Source organism: Populus alba, chromosome 3 (genome assembly GCF_005239225.2).
Source record: "Populus alba chromosome 3, ASM523922v2, whole genome shotgun sequence".
Lineage (NCBI taxonomy): Eukaryota > Viridiplantae > Streptophyta > Magnoliopsida > Malpighiales > Salicaceae > Populus > Populus alba.
The window spans coordinates 16,757,464-16,777,052 of record NC_133286.1 but is presented as its reverse complement, the minus strand read 5'-3'; the positions used below and the strand labels follow the sequence as shown (position 1 = coordinate 16,777,052).

General features: G+C 34.0%; 2 protein-coding genes across 2 annotated transcripts; both read right to left on the bottom strand.

Moving 5' to 3' along the window:
• Window positions 1-428: 428 nt before the first annotated feature.
• LOC118034289 (auxin response factor 9) lies at window positions 429-5,010 on the bottom strand. The gene is made up of 14 exons (XM_035039531.2): window positions 4,470-5,010; window positions 4,282-4,397; window positions 4,024-4,119; window positions 3,686-3,742; window positions 3,414-3,566; window positions 3,248-3,332; window positions 2,987-3,077; window positions 2,733-2,897; window positions 2,484-2,597; window positions 2,293-2,365; window positions 2,054-2,207; window positions 1,345-1,952; window positions 1,057-1,244; window positions 429-944 (listed from the first exon to the last, which is right to left on the bottom strand). The coding sequence occupies exons 1-14, from the start codon at window positions 4,531-4,533 to the stop codon at window positions 806-808; spliced, it is 2,103 nt and encodes a 700-aa protein (XP_034895422.1). The 5' UTR covers window positions 4,534-5,010; the 3' UTR covers window positions 429-805.
• Window positions 5,011-15,145: 10,135 nt separating this feature from the next.
• On the bottom strand, window positions 15,146-18,361 carry LOC118034278 (3-oxoacyl-[acyl-carrier-protein] synthase I, chloroplastic). Its single transcript, XM_035039523.2, has 8 exons — window positions 17,947-18,361; window positions 17,229-17,587; window positions 16,713-17,144; window positions 16,408-16,581; window positions 16,178-16,291; window positions 15,928-16,029; window positions 15,757-15,823; window positions 15,146-15,556 (listed from the first exon to the last, which is right to left on the bottom strand). The coding sequence occupies exons 1-8, from the start codon at window positions 18,110-18,112 to the stop codon at window positions 15,489-15,491; spliced, it is 1,482 nt and encodes a 493-aa protein (XP_034895414.1). The 5' UTR covers window positions 18,113-18,361; the 3' UTR covers window positions 15,146-15,488.
• Window positions 18,362-19,589: the final 1,228 nt, after the last annotated feature.

The following is a 19,589-nucleotide window of genomic DNA, read 5'->3' as shown; positions in this document are numbered from 1 at the left end:
ACCCACGAGATAGTTTTAACTTTTAACCAAACATGGGTCCACTAGAGGCAGGGCCTTGAGCATTTGAATTTATTTGCAACCACTCAGCCCAGCCTAGCAATGTCCCCCACAGGTGGTGCAATTCGGGGGAGGCCATAGTTAAGCCTGGAGCTGCATAAATAACCCTGATTAATTGCCACCACAGATTTACAAAAATGTTCTCATGGAGAGTCATCATCCATAATAAGTCCACTATCCAGACCAGTGCAAAGGTGAGGTTGCTAGAAGAGCCTTGCCTTTAAAGCATTATAAACACCATGCCTTCAAGACAAAAATGTTCTGCGAGTCTGACGTTTTGTCCCATTGCATCATAGTTCGAGGATTCAAGACATGATACGGCTATGTAGCTTTACTAAAAGCTGATGTTAAATAAACGGCCATAGACAAAATAATCCAACGAAACTCGAGCATGAATGTTTCCACGCTGTAAAGACGAATATTACATTTCCATGCGCAAAATATTTACAGAGACATATACCCCAATCCCCAGCCCTACCTGCAAATACCAAAAATTGTACAAACTCTAGCCCTATGGTTTTAACTTCCATCACTACTTGGAATCCGGTCAACGTCTATTTTTGTCTCGTTTTAGGTAGTTAGCTCTAAAAAACCGAGCTATTAATTAGCCAGTGCCTCCTTTGCCTCCAAACTTAAAGCATCCTCCAGGGCCCAAAAACTAAAACAGAGTACTATAACCGCAAACAAACAAGCAGCAGCAACAAAGGTAAAAGGAAAAAAAAAATGAGAGAAAGGGAAGTTGAATGGTTCAGTTTTCTGCTGAATCCGAGCTTAATACAGTTCCTTCACCTTCTAGGGTTAACATGGGAAGCTTGCTTCCTGGACTCATTTTTTTCACATCCTGACTTGAGCATATAAAGATTCTTCTCACCATGTTACAGAACTCGCTGCATCAAATACAGCAAACCAATGAGTATATCATATTCTGCAACAGGTAAAGGAATTATCTGTGAAGTTATGATGAAAATTTTCCAAGGTCATTAAAATCACAATACTTACGGCCATGGATCATCACCGACAAGCATCATATCTCCTTCATCATCAGTATAAACAATTTCCCACTTATCCCGGGGGTGCAGCTGTCCCTTAATGTCAAATAACTGCTCCAGCTCATCTATAAGCTGACCATACCCCTTAATCAAGGTCAAGTCCACGGCCCGACCAACAGCAATCCCCTGCAGTTGAACCTATTGGCAAATTCAACACCACACAAAAAACTTCTTTCAGAAACCAGCTGAGGAGTGCAAAACATGTTTTAATTAAACATGAAGTTCTTATTTTCAGTACCTTTGTGCGACTTCTAGTGGAAGTAGAACTTTGCTTGCTCTGAATTTCTTTTGATGATATATGTAACTGCTCTGGTTTCTTTTCCTTGGATACTTCATGTTTTCGGTCTGAATCAACTGCAGGCAGGGCAGCTAGGACACGTCCATCAGTGGCGCCACTAGATACACTGATTGGTTGTGCAGACACTTTTTCAATAGGAGATGAGCTCGTAGACCGATTTACAAGATCAAAGCCAAATAATCGATAACTAGTAGGCACCTCATATTTCCTCCCCTTATCAGACGGGTCAGGGATAGGGTCATTCTTTGACTTAGATGAGAGGGGAGTGGAATAGCCTACTAATACAGGCCAAGGGGGGACACTTTTGCTATCCTCCATGGCTTCCTGAAACAGATGCTGAGAAACATTCACACGAGGAGAAGATAGCCAACCCCCTTCACCCTGAGTCCTTGTAATAGAGTTGCTATGGCCATTAATATCAGTCTGCTTTTGATGCCACATCACATGATTTTCATTTCTTTTGCCTTCACCAGTAACACTCAGTTGAGTTAAATCACAGGATTGTGCCAATCCAGAATTCCAAGGGGTTGATGCAGTTGAAGATAAATCTATAATAGTAGGGGAACCAATACAACAACAATGAGAGATTGCTATGACCAAATCATTCAGTACTCAAACGATAAAAAGAGGAACCAAAACTCTTATTTACCAAAAGTAGGAATTTCAATCGGAGGCCGGGGCCTTTTATTTTTTGGTTGAACTGGTTGAGACAGGTTGGCTGGTACTGAAGCCACACAGGGTTCTATCTCCCATGGTGAAACCCTATCAGGTCTTGAAATAGAAGCAGGTTCATCCCATTGAACCTGGTAAAGAGACAGTAACAGATTAATTAATTTCAAACTTATAGTTTCTAATAAAGGAAAAAGTGTCAAGCTAAAAGGACATTACTTTCAATGACCGCCATTTAGAATCATTCCAATGAGGAGAAAAATCTTCAACCCCAACGATTGTGCCCGAAAACCTGATCAATCAATAAACTCAGAATTGTAAGTCACTACAAACTTCTATTTTGCACTTACAGTAGAGCTCCAACTTTAAAAAGAAATGATTGAAGTAACCATGTACTGTAATTCTCCCACCTTCTCTCAGGAGAATCCTCGCCTTCAAAACTCATCTTGAATCTCATGCCAACTGCAAACTTATTGTTAACAGCCTCTAAATATTTGTTCAGGCTTATGATGAACTGGCTTGTCCTGATAAGTTAAATTGAAGAAAGAAAGACATAAATAATCTAAGGAAAAGTTAAAGCAATCTGACATATTCAGCAGTAATGTCTCGATAAAAGAAGCATTAGAAGGCATGAGTTTCTGGTGAAAGATGTACCATACCTTGGCTTATAATAAACCACAAAGAGAGTTAGGGTTGAAATGGCATGGGATGCTGTTGCAAGAACTCCAAGGTGCATGCTCTGACTGGAAATCACAGATGATGGCATGCTGCTCTGTTGGCGAGCAACACGCCTCACTCCAGCACGCAATTCACCATTCTCCCCTCTAGACAACCAATTCTTATATGAATAAGATTTTCATCTATTTTATTTTATAGAGGACAACAAACCAACATCTTAGAAGAAAATGAATACCTGAGAAAGACAAATGAATCCCCAGCAACTAATCTCTTGGAAGTGACAAATGTACTCCAACCTGTGGTGAGTAAGTGCCTCCTTGGTTGACCTGTTTATTTGACCAAATGTGAGTGATGATATGCTACATCAATTCTAACTAATTAATTGCAGTCTAACTACTCTAGGCATAGCTGACGAGAAATGAAAAATTCTCTCTGAACTCAAGAATAAAACATCGACATCTCAATGATAGACGGAAAGCACATAGAAATCCTTTACCTCTGAAAATATGCTTAAATCGCCATTCATAACCATGTAGATCCTTGGCAACCAGTTCCTGAGTAGGGGTTGGCTGGATCATATCCTTTAAAACATATACGAGATGGTAAAGTTAATATATGATCAGAAGGAAGAAACCAAGACTAGTACTGCACACACAAATTACCAGTGGAGGAAGGCATTCAGAGGCATGTTTACGAAGAACAGAAAATCCACCATGGGTGCTCGTATCAGAGGCAGTTAAAACCTTGCAGAAAGAGTGAACCGTAGGTCTTGGAGGCTCAGATGGACATGGATCAGGACTTGTAGGTTCAATTTGCTACAGTATTTCAACAATATTTAAAGTCATTGAAGTTAAATCAAACAAATGATTGTCAACATATCTGCTAAATAAACACTAAAACTATAAAGTCAGAAAGAAAAATAATTGTTTCTTACATCTGATTCAGGCAGTAAAGTAATCTGCGCATAAACCTCATCTGTTTCTTGTTCTGCCTGTACAGATAGAAAGAAATCAACAAAAAGTTCTCAAATCAACCCTTTCGACCATTAAAATTTAGCAGATCATTCAGTCACCAAGAAAATACAAAAATAAGTATGACTAAGACCTAACTCAAACAAGCCTTACATATAAAGTAACGAGTTTAGCAAAATAATATGATCAATTTCATGAAAACTCAATTAAATCGATCAATACTCAACTGAAGCAACCATGCAAAAAAATGAAGAAAATAGAAACTGCAGAAAGGAAATTAAGATCAGAGAGCGAAAAATACCAGCAGCTGAGTATTAATAACACGACAGAGAATCTTCGAAGGCAGATTAAACAAAGGAACCCTCTGATTCAATTCTTGATTTGTTGATGCCTCTAACTACACAACCCCACAAATAGCAAAAATTCAAATCTTTAACCAGAAATAGCACAAACCCACAAGCGAAAACCAATCCAAGACTCAAACTTCCCAATCAAACCACACCCATTCACTCCATCACTCACTTACTAGACAGAAAAAAGTTCAAAATCTAATCTTTACCTGTTCCATATGACCCTGAGGAAAATAGAACACTCTTTCTCCACGCTTGGGAACATCCACAAGTGGACCTGCACATGCCTTCCATAACTCCGTATACAGATCATCCCCTCCACAACCTGAAAGCAAAAAAGAAAAGTCAGTTTTCGCAGGAAACGAACAAAAAAAAATAAAGCCATTTCACACTTCACCTTCACTATTCGCCTGTGAAAACGACCCTGCTCCTCCTCCTTCTCCTCTATTCATAGCCATCATTTTTTAAAACCCACCAAGCAGCAGCCAAAGTCAACAAAAAAAAACCCTCCAAAAAATAAATTCAAACCCTCAAAATAACTTCCTTTACAAACCTTAATTAACTCTCATTATCTACACTTAATCACAACAATTAAATCCCTCGATAATTGCAACAATTACTTCCCTTAAAAGATCCATTAAAAAACCAACAAAAAGTCCCCAGCTTCCACTTATTTCACACTTGAGAGATCCAAGAACCTGTAAAGCTAAAAAAACCAACTTTCAAAACGTCACAAAACCTTCTTCTTCTTCTTAATAGCCTCAAAAAACACCCCACAAACTCTAGCTCTGGCCTCTCTATGTCTGTTTTCTCTCACTAAAAGCAGCTGTTTTTTGGTTTTGTTCTCTCTCTTTCTATTTGTCTCTCCTCGGAAAATAAAAACGCCGTTACGAACACAAATTCTGCTCTGCGCGCTTCTTATAGTACGCGACTTTGGGTTGCTTTAACTGTTCTCTTTCCTATTTGTTGCTGTTTGTTTTGCAACGCTCACCAACCTAACCCTAGTTAAGAGGTTTAACTTGAGAGAGTTAGTAGATGGATGCCGTTAACGAGCATGATCATTTTGCCGTTACTTAACGGATGGCGGGTAGTTTTCTTTTTTTCAAAGAAAAATAATTTTTTTGGGTTACCAATTTGTGGATCCCACGTGGGATGAGGACTTGCAAATTTAAAGACGTATCGTTGTTTTGAACGTGTGATTCGCACGTCTTCTATTTTTATTTTGAAAAATTATTAGATTAATTTTTTTAAATATTTAAAAATAATAATAAGTTATTGTAAAATTAAAAAAAAATCTAAAAGAAAATATTTTAATATATTTTTAAATAAAAAAATATTTTAAAAAATATTATGCATCATAATACTCGTAAAAATAAATTGCTTTTCTAAGAAAAAGAAAGATTTCAAAAAAAACTACTCTGAATCCCATCATTACCAGGAAGTGTGTGAATTTCTCAAATTCTTTTTTTTCTTTTCGGTTTGTTTCTGGTAAATTAAATAACGTTTTTTTTTTTATTTTCCATCATTTTATAAAAACTAAAGCCAATCAATGCCTCTTGTTTTCCTTCTTTACTCTCTTTGATTATCAGTAAATCTTCATCGTTGTTAACTGTAATGTTGTCGAATAGATAAAGACTGGTAATAATTAGAATTTGTTTGTTTCAAAACTTCTTTTATATCTCATTAGAATGGAGGTCAATTGAAGATGAGAGGATATTTGGGGTTTTTATTTTTTATTTGTTTTTGTAATTGAAGATGGTGCTGGTGGTTTGATAATTTTTTAAGATATATATTGATGATTGAATCATAATTCATGATATACATGGTCAAAGAGGTTTATTTTGAAAGACCAGTTTAAATTTATTGAAAAAGATAAGTTTGGAAAAACTATTTAATAGTGAAATTAATTTAACAAAATCAATAATTTAAAGGTAAATTGGAATAAATTTTCTCCTATTCTTCCGTGCTTGATAAGAACAATTTTTGTGCCCATCTCAGCCCCTCGCTTCATTGATTTCTAAGATCATACGAGTTATGGTGTTGTTAAAACATGAATCTCGTGAGCCCTCTAGCATTGGATTTTTAGAATATTCTCGTTAAAACTCCAGGTTAGATGAGATTACCCGCTAAGTTTAAGCATGTTAATAAGTGAAGAAAAAAAACCTACAAGGATTAATCACAAATAATAACAAATGAATCATGAAATATTATACTGGAGAAATAAATAATTTATACTTTTCGTGAGATCAACTTGAGCAATCTACCATTATAGAGATTAAATGTTACAAGAGTTTAAATATCTCCTTAATAAGAAATTCAACATAAGATCCAAAACTAGTTTCTTAAAAATAATTTTAATAATATGTTATTTGCTCTTAGATTGTAAAATTAAAAAAAATTACTTTTAAGTGGTGAAAAAAACAAAAGGTTTTAAGAAAAGTATTATTTTTTATAGTGATATAAATTATTTTTTAAAATATATAAAATATATTAAAATAAAGTATTTTTATATCAATATATTAAAAATTTAAAAACATGGAAAAATTAATTTGAAATAAAAAATTTGTAAATCTGAGGTTGCCAAACACCTCCCTAGAATCACGTGTTGATCATATATGCACAATATGTTAACTATGCTGCACTAAATGACACACACACACACACACATATATATATATATATATATGTTTTTTAATGGCGGTTATTTTAAAATGATTTGTTTGCTTGTACGGACACTCTATTGGGATGCGTGTGTTTGGGGTAACGGAGATCTGGAACTGACGTTACCGTTGTTTTGCCGTCTCTTTCGTTGTCTGCTACGAAGCAGGCAACGACATGGTTGTCTTGAGTTAACCCGGCAGAATTTTGGGGTTTTTTAGTTTTTATCCTTATTATATTTTGACCTTAAATATATAATTGTTTTACGTGGTTTGCCATTCTGAAGCGAGTGACTGTCGTCTGTGTTAAAATAAGAACGAGGGACAACCAAGCGACATGTTACCTCGGAGGTTGAGTGAAGAAATTTACCGACGTGTCATGACAGGGACCATAAAAACCGTCCGCTGATTGCCTGCGAGGCCTTGGGAAAAAGTCCACGAACCCCTCACATCCCACGTGGCCAGGTAAATTTGTTTTTATAATGTTTTTTTTAATATATTAAAATAATTTTATTTATTTATTTAAATTTATTTTTGGTATTAACATATTAAAATATTTTTTTAATATTAAAATTATAAATTCTTTATAAATATTATCAAGCGAGAATGGAACTAAAAATCTTGAGCGAACAGATTATTAAAATTAAAGGGCAGGAACGGTTTTTTAAAATTTTATGCTAAAATTGAGTTCGAACATGCGATCACTTTTCGGCACGAAAACTAAGTCAATGTCTTAATCATTAATTCACATTTTCTTATGTTCTAATTCGATAACATAAACAACAAATCTACTTATTACTTAAACCAGCACACCGGAATCTTAACACTAAATAATGATAATAACCAGACTAGCTAGCTATCTTCTCCAAGTTGAATTTCATCAATAATAGCTAGCGTTTTAGCACAGTTTAAGAACACGTTACAAATTATGTTTTAAAAAGATTTATTTTTTATTTTTTATTAAAAATTAATTTTTTATATATTTTAAATCGTTTTCGATGCGCTGATTTTGAAAATAATTTTTAAAAAATAAAAATATATATTATTTTAATATATTTCAATACAAAAAAAACTTTAAAAACAAACACAACCATATATCCAATCATGCATTCAAGATATTACTCTATTTGTTCACCATTATCTAATTTACTGTAAAGAGTAATGGATGGGATCATCACATCTCCATTATTGATGAATGATTGCGCACACAAAATGTCTCTCTTCTCAAATAATTATCATGAATTCACATACATTTATGTTTATTTTATTTTTTTAGAAATAGTATTCGTCAAAGTGTCTGATGTGCTTTTCTCAAGTGATAAAGAGCACTCCCACAAGGAGATAAATCGAGCAATTTACGAAATTAAATAATTAAATTTCCTTTCTCAAGCTGCTTTCACCTCTTTCTTGCATGGAAGGAGATTGAAAGGGGAGGGGGGGGGATTGCTCAACCTTACTTTTAGTTTAATTAATTAATGAATTATAATTTGTTTTCCAGCTTTTGAAGCTTTAGCACAAAGAGCGACCATTGTTCTCCTAAGCATAATCTATCCAAAGATGCCTTCCACGTACGTCCACAACTATCTGCGACCTTGTCTCTTCTTGGATTCTGGTTGAATGAGAAATTATGCTTGGAGTAGGGCATGATTGCTTAAAACAAAGAGTTATGCATGTCTATGTAAACTAAAACAATTTATTTTCAAATTAAAAAGGTGAAGAAAAGGAACGGTAATAATAAACCTGTTAGAATTACACACGCAAAATTACTAAGGTATTAAGGAAATAGATGCCACAGACCAAAAACTTTTGACAAACCATGTTAGACCTATTTGTTTGTTTATTGAGAGTAACGCATGACTTCACTTGGCCACAAAGTGAGATAAGAAATCGAATCACGTCTTGTGGTTACTTTTTAAAATATCTTTTAGATTTAAATGCATTAAAATAATATTTTTTTTTAAAAAAAAATTATTTTTGAGATCAACACATTAAAATAATCCAAAACACACAAAAAATTAATTTTTAACAAAAAAAATAAATTTTTTATGGAATATGGTTTACACCGCATTCCCAAACGATGTTTGAGTGATAAACTAGATAGCTAATCTGTGCTACGGGCATGTGCCTGTTTAAATTTTTTTAAAATAAAAAATTAATATTCAAATGATAATAATCCAAGATAAATCAGGTTAAATTTATTAAGGCACGACTCATGATATAAAATCTAAATAACCTATAAAAAAATACCTAAGAGAAATCGCAAGGTTTAAGACCTAACAACCTAATATTAAAGATGAAAAAAAAACTAAAAATATAATACTGAAGAAGCAAATTCAAGTTAACTTGATTTAACTTGATAAACTCATAATTTATAATATGAGATGGGGATAAAAAAAAAATATAAAAAAGCACCTAGCATACAAAACAAAATTCAATAATTTTTTTTTAAAACAATCCGAGCTAATTTGGGTTAATTTTACCAAAACGCAACCCTAATAACTAAGGAAAAAGAAAAGTGAAAAAATCGACGAAACTGTATAATAAAGTCCAAGAACTCTATATATGCTTTCCAAGGGACAAACCTTTATGCTTCTTTTTGCCTTCCTTCTTGCGGTGGGGTAGAGAGGTGGCTGTCTAAATATAGCACGAACGCTAGACGAAAAAAGGATGGATGAAAAGAATGTACCCTATATTATTTTATTTACTTCAATTATATGTATTGCTATGCAAAAAAAAGGTTAGTAATGTGAGTGATAATTGTGGCCACCAACATGTTAAAAAAAAAAAAAAGAGGAAAAAATGTGTCATTTCTTTTATTAACCTCTTACAGGATTCGTCTTGGTGTGCATCCAAGAGATTAATTTCACACCAGCAACATGATTTGTCGAGTCCACGTCATCCTCATTTATTTAAGTGATTAGCTTTATTGATTCACTTGGAAAAGCTTTCTTAGCTTAGGTCTTACACCTTTTCTAGCCCTTTTCATAAGAGAACATGAACACGAACAAGGATAAACCAATCACGGCCCCTTTATGTGTGTGTTTGCCTGTCTTCTACGTGCTTGACTGTGCAACAAAGGATGACTTTATTGCTTGACACCTGTCCTTTTATTTTGATAAGTCAAACTTTTGCTTTTATGGCAATGGGAAATGTGTTTTTAATTAGCGACTCTTGCTACCTTGGAGAGTTTTTTTTTTTTTTTTTTTTTTTTTACAAACGAGTGGCTCAGACACGAGATTTTTTTTAAGGGGAGAGGGATTTTATTGCCAGTTAAGCTACATGTTCGGTGGCCTCTCTCGGAGAGTTGATGGTATTACTTGCTATTCTATATAACTTGATTACGGTTGCTGAGCATGAGCTAACCGAGAGATCAATTTCTGTCGTCGACTATTAAGAATATTGGTTCATTGATTGGAGAAGCTAATTACATAGCCATTTTACTCGAAACATTGGCTTAAAAACTGATCATAAATTAGACCAACATATATACATGGATAATTATTACCATTTAATCTTGAATGAATAAAAACGTTAAAACATATTTATTTATTCATAATATCCGACTCCTTGAGCATTTTTTGCCGTGTAAAGTTCCCCTTCCTCGCGTTTTGTCAAGAGAGTTGATAGATCTTCTGAAGTAAAAACGTTGAATTTGGTTCATTGAATTTCGGTTTCGAAGGATATTCTAGTCATTCAAGCATCAATAAATTTTGAAAAAAATTCTAGCTTTGATCATATTTTTAGAAAGATTTAGTCTTTTTGGTATATGATTCATTCAAAAATAGTTTTTGAGCTTTCTCATTATTTAAAACTATATTTATGAATAAATTAAAATAAGAATACCTTAAATTAGAAAGTATATTTTACAGTTAAAGTAATATTCTGAAAAAAAACAAAATACACATTATAAGTTATCATGAAGAAGTTAAAAATTCAAGACTTTGATTCATGACCGAGTCTGTATTTTTACTCGATTTCGCAACAAGTTTTTCTGTTCAAATAAAAAAATTACTTCGAATAAAATGTTTTTATCATTTAATAGTTTTTTTAACTAAGAGCTAAGGAGCAATTTAAGTAAGTCTACAAAATATACATCATACCGAGACTTTAATGATTTTTTTTTAGAAAGAATATCGATGCAAGCAATATTAATAATCGAACAAGGCTGATAATTCAGTCGAGCTAGTTTTTCACCGAAGAAAAAAAGAATATTAGAAAACTTGAGGGTCTACAGGGAAGCTCTGCGGCCAGCCTACCTGTAGTCAGTCATGTTGCCATTGATTCAATCGATCTACAGTGTCCAAAAGCGACAAGCAGTGGAATTCCCCACCAGCCCCTGAAAACAAGGGATGCTTTTATTGGGAGGCTACTAAGACAACCATTATCGTTTTTTTTTTTTTTTTTTTTTTGGACATCACTCCTATGAATTTAAAATGTTTTTGTACTATGATTGGTGATCACTTTATATTTGTATGCCCCATGTGGCGACCAATTTGGTTGGTGTTCCTTTGGCTGCCCTTAGCCCGCACAAATGAAAGAGAACCACGGGATGAAAGTTCTAACCAATCCTAGGACTCAGCACTGCTTTTGTAGGGCTACCCCACAAATTAGTAATTAATTAATAAAAGAGGTGCGATTAAGATGGGGTTTATCTGGGTGGATGCCTTCTTAAGAGCATTAAATAATGAAAAGTCCATGTGAAGACAATCATGGTTATTTGGAAAATGTTCAATTAGTGGAGGCTTAGCTCTTTCAAGAATTGCTTTTTTATTAGTCGAAAGAGGTGTGGGGGTGGGATTTTGGTCCCCCCAGAGTAGGACTGCAAGATTGACTCCCTTTTGACCTAATTTGAAGCATTTCCAACCGTGGGATCTTACAGCCAGAGGCCTCGACTGCCTTTCGATGTGGAGGACTTGCCTACTCCATCAGTCCAAAAAACCTAGAGAGCTACACTGCCTCCTCGTTTTCTCAACCTTTTCCATTACCTTTGCGCAAGAACGAAAGGACACAGATCCCCTTTATAAATTACCATTACCATAGTATGACGCCCTGACTTCCTTAGACTTTTGTCAATACATGGAGGTCATCGTCATCGTCCCAAGCCACGAACCAGCTTTTGGGTTTAGCACGATATCAACTTCGAGTTTAATTTCTCTTATATTTTTATGCGGTGCTGAAGTTAATCCATTTATTAGTCGTGTTAAGCTGGCTGTCACGATTTGTTCTCAGATACAATTAGATTAAATCTGATGTCATTTAATCCCATTAATTATGCACGTCTTTCGCAAAAGAAAAGAGAGAATCACATGCCACATGCAGGGCAAGCACGGGCAAAAGAGCAGTTACGAGGATATTGGCCTTGAATTAAGCAATTGAGTACATGGCAGCAATTCATACAAGCACGATAAGATTAGGCAAGCCAATTAACCTAGCACTAACCAGGTCAGTACCCATGTTAGTACTCTCCAATTGGTTAAGTGAAGGCTGAATTAAGCGCAATTAGCAAAGAATTTAGTGCTAAAGTTTGTAGATAGGGTTATACGCATCAAACAACAAAACCCTACATTGCCAATTGATAATTGGAGAAGACAGGGATGGTCTGGATATATCTTGAATTTTCTGTAGCTGCCACTCAAGAATCATTAGTGAACACAATCATGTTTGATAGCTTTATGTAAATACGTCTGTTAGAATGCTAATTAGTTGGCATGCTGCTATGAATTTTGAAGGGGAGTGTCACCACTTAGAGCTGTCCTGCGCATTTCTATCCGTTCAAAATGCTAATCAATCGACACCGGCTTGATCCTTTCTTGTCGACTTGAAATGAGCTGTTAATTTCCATTGAAGACTTGATTGAGAAAGGTTTCAAGAGTGGATGAAGCAAGAATGGAAGACAATTGATCCAAATATTCCTATCCTTTTAGAAAAAGAAAAGGAAAAAGAAAAATTCCAACCACCTATTCTCTTGCGTTGGATATCAATGTCAAGCACATTTGCGTCTCCAAGTTAAGTCCATTAAGGCAACCGATTATTGAGGTGGTCTTCTCTTTGGTTTGGACGTGGGGTGTCCGAATGTGGCCATTGTGTGATATCACTTGCTCTAGGGAAAAATGAAGGTTTGCTACTTTCTTCATTTAGCCTTCGATATTGAACACCTTAATGTTAGATTATCTACCATCGATTTTCAGGGTATATTTGATTAGATGTTGAAATGTATAAATTAGGATAAATTTTGAGTTGGATTATGATGAACGTTATCAGGATGGGTTTAAGCTAAGGCTACCTGGATAATGGTTCAAGATGCTATAAATAAATAAAATATATTTTTTAATTATACTTATGTAAAATAAAAATTACGTACACTTTTTTTTTAAAATAAAAAAACTTGAAGCACAAAATGAAGATAGCCAATAAACCCTCCTTATCTATATACCTAAAAAATAATATATATTTTTTTAATATTTTAAAAGGCTAAAAACTTTATTTAGCGCTTGTTCTAGTATGTTTATTTTTAAGTAGTTTTTATGATTATGATTTTAATTTTTTTTTTTAAATGTGGTTAATGAAATTTAGATATGTATTTGGTAAATATTGTGGTTGAATTTTATATATAAAAAAAATATGTATAAAATGTTTAAAAAACTCACTTAAAAGTTTTTTTAAAATTATTTTACAAAAACTGTGTTGTATAAGCACAAAATACAGTTCCAGAACAAACGAAGCCTCAATGTCACTACAACACCCAACCAAATGTGTCCTGATGAAGCCCTCTCACCTGTAACCATGATGCCATCGCCTAAACTAGCATTATAGGTTTCCTTTTTTGCGAGGTAGCTAGGTGTTGCCCAGACCTTTTGACTCGGTATTTTAAGAAGAAATCACTGTGGAAGATTGATTGAAAGAAGGCTGTCTGCTTTACTTTTTATTCGCTCGAAGTGGAAGGGAAGCAAAGTAAGAACTGAGAAGTGTGTAGATGCAGATGAACACTAGTCGTGGACTGTGGCTGCGTTCTACAAGGATTCATAAAAAGGTGAGGGCGGGAGTGCTCGAAGATTCTTTGAGAGGAATATTACCACAACTAAACTAACAGGAGAACGATTCTCTTGGTGGTTTGAAAAGCTCATGATGGCCTGATCTATCAGCATAGCATTAACTTAATGGAGGAATCAAGAAGGGCCAGGTTCTCATCGTCAACATCAAGCTACCCATGTGCTTCCTCCTCCTCGAAGTTCACTAGCTCAGCAGTAACTTGGCTAGCTTTAATTATGGCGGCTCTAAAGATTAGGATATTTTAATTTAGAGAGGTTCTATTTGTCCCCAGCCAGTAGCTTTCCTTTACATTGATTCTTTGACAAATCTTCGTGAAAGGAAAGTTGCAAAGATTATCATGCCGTTCTTTGCTCTGCTATATTGCCAGGTATATATCTCTTTCTCTTCACTTAATTCTCCCATTGCTTCCGTGAACTTTTTTTAAATGTCTTTTGAGAATGTGGGTGGCTGATTTTTAAGGTGATTCTTTTTTAAATATATTAAAATAATATATTTTTTTATGTTTTAAAATTTATTTTTAGTATTAACACATTAAAATAATCTAAAAACATAAACAAAAATAATTTGAGCTAATTTTTTTTATATATTAAAAAACAAGATTAAATCATAATATCAAACAAGTTTTAGAGTGACAATTTCAATTTAATATACAAAATTAAAAGTTGAGAATGACATAATGATGGCTATACCGCAATAGTATATAGTCAAACTACTTTCTATTTGTTTTTTTTATTTTAAAAGCGTTTTTGAAAAAAAAAAAAATTTCTTTAAATTAATATTTTTTTAGTGTTTTCAGATCATTTTGATATGTCGATATTAAAAATAATTTTTTAAAAATAAAAAAAAATATTATTTTAATATATTTTCAAATAAAAAATATTTTGAAAACCCACACCGCAACCACACTCTCAATTAATGCACCTTAAACAATGATTAAGCTTAAACTTTGAAAATAATAAGTTACTATTTTAGAGTGCATAGTATAGTAGAAGTTGTTTTTCAAAAAATATTTTTATTTTAAAATACATCAAAAATAATACTTTTTATTTTTAAAAGTTTATTTTTAACATCAGCACATTAAAATAATAAAAAAATATAAAATAATAATAATAATAATAATAATAATTTAAATGTAAAACAAACTCAAAAAATTTATAAATAATATTAGATCACAATGCTAAACATCACCTAAAATATATACTTGTTGCTGCATCCTCCTCCGGAAAAATTTTAACCAGTTAGTTCGTGGATCCTTTAGCAGGAAGACTATAGTAAAAAACATCAAGAGAAGACAACAGAAATGCATGAGATCATATTTGCAATGGTCATAAGAAAGCTAGGAGAGGAACGTCTCAACATTTCCATAGTCGAGGGGAAAATAACCAATATTTATGGAGTCACAACTCCATTGGTGTCTGTCTACTAATAGAAACAATATTAGTAGACAAGAGCACCGAAGGGAAGACAACAAGAATGTTTTATTATTGACTTGCAAAACGCAGAATCTGATCTCATGATACATAGCTATGAGAGCAAATTAATGAAATGATAAAAAAGGCGACATTATCTTCAGTCCTCATCATTGAAAAATTCAGAGACGTTCCGATATCTGTGCGATATCAGCCATGCTTGAGACAATTTTGACGCCCAAAATTAATAAATTTCACAAGGATGGAGGAGCAAGACTGCTTGGCTTGAGTTTTGTTCAATTAGGGTGTGAAGGGAGCGAAAACAACCACAGAATTGTGCCCTCCAAAGCCAAATGAATTTGAGATAGCTGCAATGAAATGAAAGGGGGAAAACATATCATCATACAATCTATGCACTTATATTAACATATATCACCAAGATATTGCATTTGTATATGTGCACTCGTGCACTGTTTGATCATTTGAACGTCCAGTAAGACATTTTATCTTTACATGTTGGACCGGCGTCTATCATATGTACATGTAGAGAGAAGAACATAATACATACCAACGTTAACTTCATGTTGCTTCTTCACATTTGGAACAGTGTCAATTGTAACATCAAGCTCAATATTCTGCAGAGTCAAGTAATATATAACATGAAAAACAGCAGGCGGTATATTGAGTAAACTAATATGGAGCATGAAATCAGTATGAAAATAAGGTTGGTGGTTCATACATCTTGATTGATAGTTGGGTGAAGCCATCCAGTGTTGATTGCTTTTATGGTTGCGATGGCTTCTAATCCACCAGCAGCACCAAGCCCATGTCCAATCATTGACTAAGACAAGACAAGATCAAATTAGCTAGCATTGATGTTATTCTCCAGCATGATTACTGTAAAATCCAATTTATATTTGTTGGGATATCGCAAAAAGATGTAAAATGTACTCTCTTTTTTTGTAAATTTCAACTGCACGGTATCTTACCTTAGTTCCATTCATCTTGATCTCGGAAGTGTCTTTGAAGACTTTCTTGATTGCATTAACCTCAGCCAAATCCCCTGCTAGTGTTGATGTCGCATGAGCATTAACATAGTTCACCTGTAAAGCAGACATTAGACCAGTTACACAATTGGATCCACGGGGAAAATATATAATTGATCTCAAGGAAAGTGTAATTCAGGTTTCCATTCTGTGAAGAAATTGAGTACTCCTACCTCCTCAGGGGAAACTCCGGCATCTTCCAAACTTTTAGCTATGCAAGTTGAAACTCCGAGACCATCTGAACGGGGATTGGTCATGTGATGAGCATCACAAGTTGCAGCACCTCCTAAATACTCTGCTATTATATTAGCTCCTCTTTTCATCGCATGCTCCAAGCTCTCCATTATCTATTCCCATCGAACAAAATTAGTCCCGATAAAATTCTTAGGGTTGAAACGCTACTGATATGTACACGAGTCTAGTGATACGATGCTAATAGGTACTCAAACATAATGAAGGAGGAAGTTGTACAGATTACCAGCACACCAGAGCCTTCTCCCATGACAAAACCATCACGATCCTTGTCCCAAGGTCTTGAAGCTTTCTTAGGGTCTTCATTTCTTTGAGATAGTGCTCTGCAAGCTATAAAACCACCAACACCAGTAGGCATGACTGCAGCCTCAGTTCCCCCAGCTACCATGATATCTGCTTCGCCTCTTCTAATATGATTAGCAGCCGCGTAGAAACAATAATTCGCGGTGGCACAAGCAGTTGAGATGGAGTAATTAGGGCCCATCAACCCTGTGTCTATAGCTAACAATGCTGAACCCATGTTGGTGATGGAATAAGGAATGAAGAATGGAGATATCTTCTTGTATCCCTTTTGGACAAGAGACTCAACTCCACTGCTAAAAGCAGTTAAGCCTCCCATGCCAGTTCCCACCAGAACTCCAATTCTTGTTCTGTCCATCTGCAATGCATACGTGTCAAGGGATTTCATCGTTACCGCTTAGTCTAAGGTGATTCACATTAAGCAAACTGAGGTATGACTTACATTTTCAAGCACTTCAGAGCCAAGGTTGGCATCTACGAGGGCCCTCTTGCCAGCAACAAGACAGTACCGCCAGCAATCATCAAGACGACGATCATTTTTCCCGTCAATGTATCCTTTGGAAGCAAAATCACGAATCTGACCAGCGAATCGAACAGAGAAACTTGAAGCATCAAACCTGTCAATCAGGCTGATCCCACTCTCTCCCTCAAGGAGTTTGTTATAGAACGTGTCAATGTCACTACCAAAAACTGAGACCAGTCCCATTCCTGTAATTACGACTCGTTTTTTGGGATCCTTTTCACGCTTGGGGGCTGAAACAGTTTGAGATACCTTGGCTCTAACTGTTCTTAATTTTGAAGCTGAAAATGGTAAATTCAACCAGAGTTAAATCCTGTGAGAGGTCAAAGTGTAAAAATTTAACACAATCATATTGAATACTCCTATGCTTATTAGTTCGTCTCCCAAGTTAATGTAGGAAAATTACTAGAAAGATGAAGCAATGACGAAGAAAATTCAGAATCACAAACATAGTTTCCCATTCGAATCGTGTGTTAGAACATTGTTAGAACATGAGTTCAGACATTTTCTTTTGGCTCCTATATATTTGCTAACTGCATTTTATAGACAACCAAAACATTTCCAAGTAGCATCATTACTTGTCATTTTAGGTGCATTGCAAGGTAGAAAAAAACCGAAGCACAATTTAATAGACTCATACCTGAAGTAGAAACGGATCCACTCAGCTTGCTCCCTGTTGGAGCCATTTGCATGTTTTCAACTGGTCTAAGCCCATTATATGGAGCCATGGAAGCTCCATGGTTCCCCACTTCTCTGCTTCTAAACAGTACATTAGAAGAGCAAGCAGCACCAGCAACGCCTGCCATGTTTCTTTCTTTCTCTGTCACTCTCCTTCTCCTCTCTGGGTAAAGCTTGGATGATTTAAAAACTTGCTCACCTTTGGGTTATCAGTGCAAGAGAAGGACTTAACAAAGAATGGGTTTTGTTTGCTGGTTTGAGTTAATATTGGAGAATCCGCCACCAAGAATACCGGGGCGATAATAGCAAAATAGTTGTATTTTTCGCCCCCCTCATTTTGTTCAAGCCGGTTAACTACCCTGAACAGCTAACTTTTGCAACTTTGTCTGGGAATTATAAATGCTTAACGGTTGTTGCGGTTTGTTCATTTGTGATAATCATGTCGGCCTGTTGGCCGGTTAAACATTGATTTTATATTCCATAAGAATAATTATTTTTTAAAGTATTTTTTATTTTAAAATAATTTATTTTTTATATTAATACATTAAAAAATATAAAAATACTAAAATATTAATTTAAAAATAAATAAATATTTTAATTTTATTAAAGTTACTTTTAATACATAAAACAAACATGTAGTTGTAAGTATTTTTACTTAAAAATATATCAAAATAATATCTATTTAGACAACTATCTTTTGCAATTTTAGTCAGCACTTATAAATGCTTAACGGCTCTTGTAGTTTGTTTATTATTTTGTAATAATTATGTTGGCCTGATTAACTCGGTTAAATATTTATTTGGTATTGCAGTAATAATAATTATTTTTTAAAATATTTTTATTTAGAAATTTTTTTTCAAAATTAATTTTTAATAAGAGCACATTAAAAAAATCTAAAAATACTAAAAAAATAATTTGAAAAAAAATATATATAAAACAAGCATGTAGTTGTGACTTTTGAGTGTTTTTTATTTAAAAATATATCAAAATAATTTTTTATTTTTAAAATTTATTTTTAATATCAATATATTAGAACAATTTAAAAATACTAAAAAAATAAAAAATAAATTCAACCTCTAAATGGAAACCTAAACTTCACTTAAATGCTGAGGCCCGTCATGATTTTGTGACCAAAAGGTCCAAAACTCAATGACCAAAATGACAAGTGAAAAAGTTAGAGGATAATAATGTATTGATAAATTTAGCGATCAAATTCTGATTGACGGAAAACTTGTTCAGTGAAAATATGTTTATTTGGGATAAAGAGATATAAATTTGGTTGATTATAGACTCGGTGAGGATTTTAGAAGGCTTAATTCATTTTTTTGGAATTTAATTGCAAGAAAATTTAGTTTTTTGGAGTTAATTTGAGTTTTAATTGGAAGAAATTAAAGTTTTGGGATTGAAATTGGACTTTGAAAAGTTTAATCAATCAAATAAGAGGTTTAATTGTGAAAAAATAAAGTTTGATAACAAATTAAGAGTTTTATTGAAGAAATTAAAACCAAATATCAAATTATAAAAGTTGGGAGACTTCAAAGATTGAAATTAACAAAATCAATGGTCAAATTGAAGAAAAGTAAAAGTTTCATAGTCAATTAAGGG

Excerpts from the sequence above, each read along its gene's own strand:
- LOC118034278 (XM_035039523.2), bottom strand. The coding sequence starts at position 18,112 with ATGGCAGGCGTTGCTGGTGCTGCTTGCTCTTCTAATGTACTGTTTAGA. Across the intron at positions 17,145-17,228 it reads GCTCTGAAGTGCTTGAAAAT|ATGGACAGAACAAGAATTGG; the intron begins GTAAGTCATACC and ends TATGCATTGCAG. Across the intron at positions 15,824-15,927 it reads ACCCAACTATCAATCAAGAT|AATATTGAGCTTGATGTTAC; the intron begins GTATGAACCACC and ends TTGACTCTGCAG.
- LOC118034289 (XM_035039531.2), bottom strand. The coding sequence starts at position 4,533 with ATGATGGCTATGAATAGAGGAGAAGGAGGAGGAGCAGGGTCGTTTTCA. Across the intron at positions 3,743-4,023 it reads TTATTAATACTCAGCTGCTG|GCAGAACAAGAAACAGATGA; the intron begins GTATTTTTCGCT and ends CTATCTGTACAG. Across the intron at positions 3,567-3,685 it reads CTTTACTGCCTGAATCAGAT|CAAATTGAACCTACAAGTCC; the intron begins GTAAGAAACAAT and ends GAAATACTGTAG.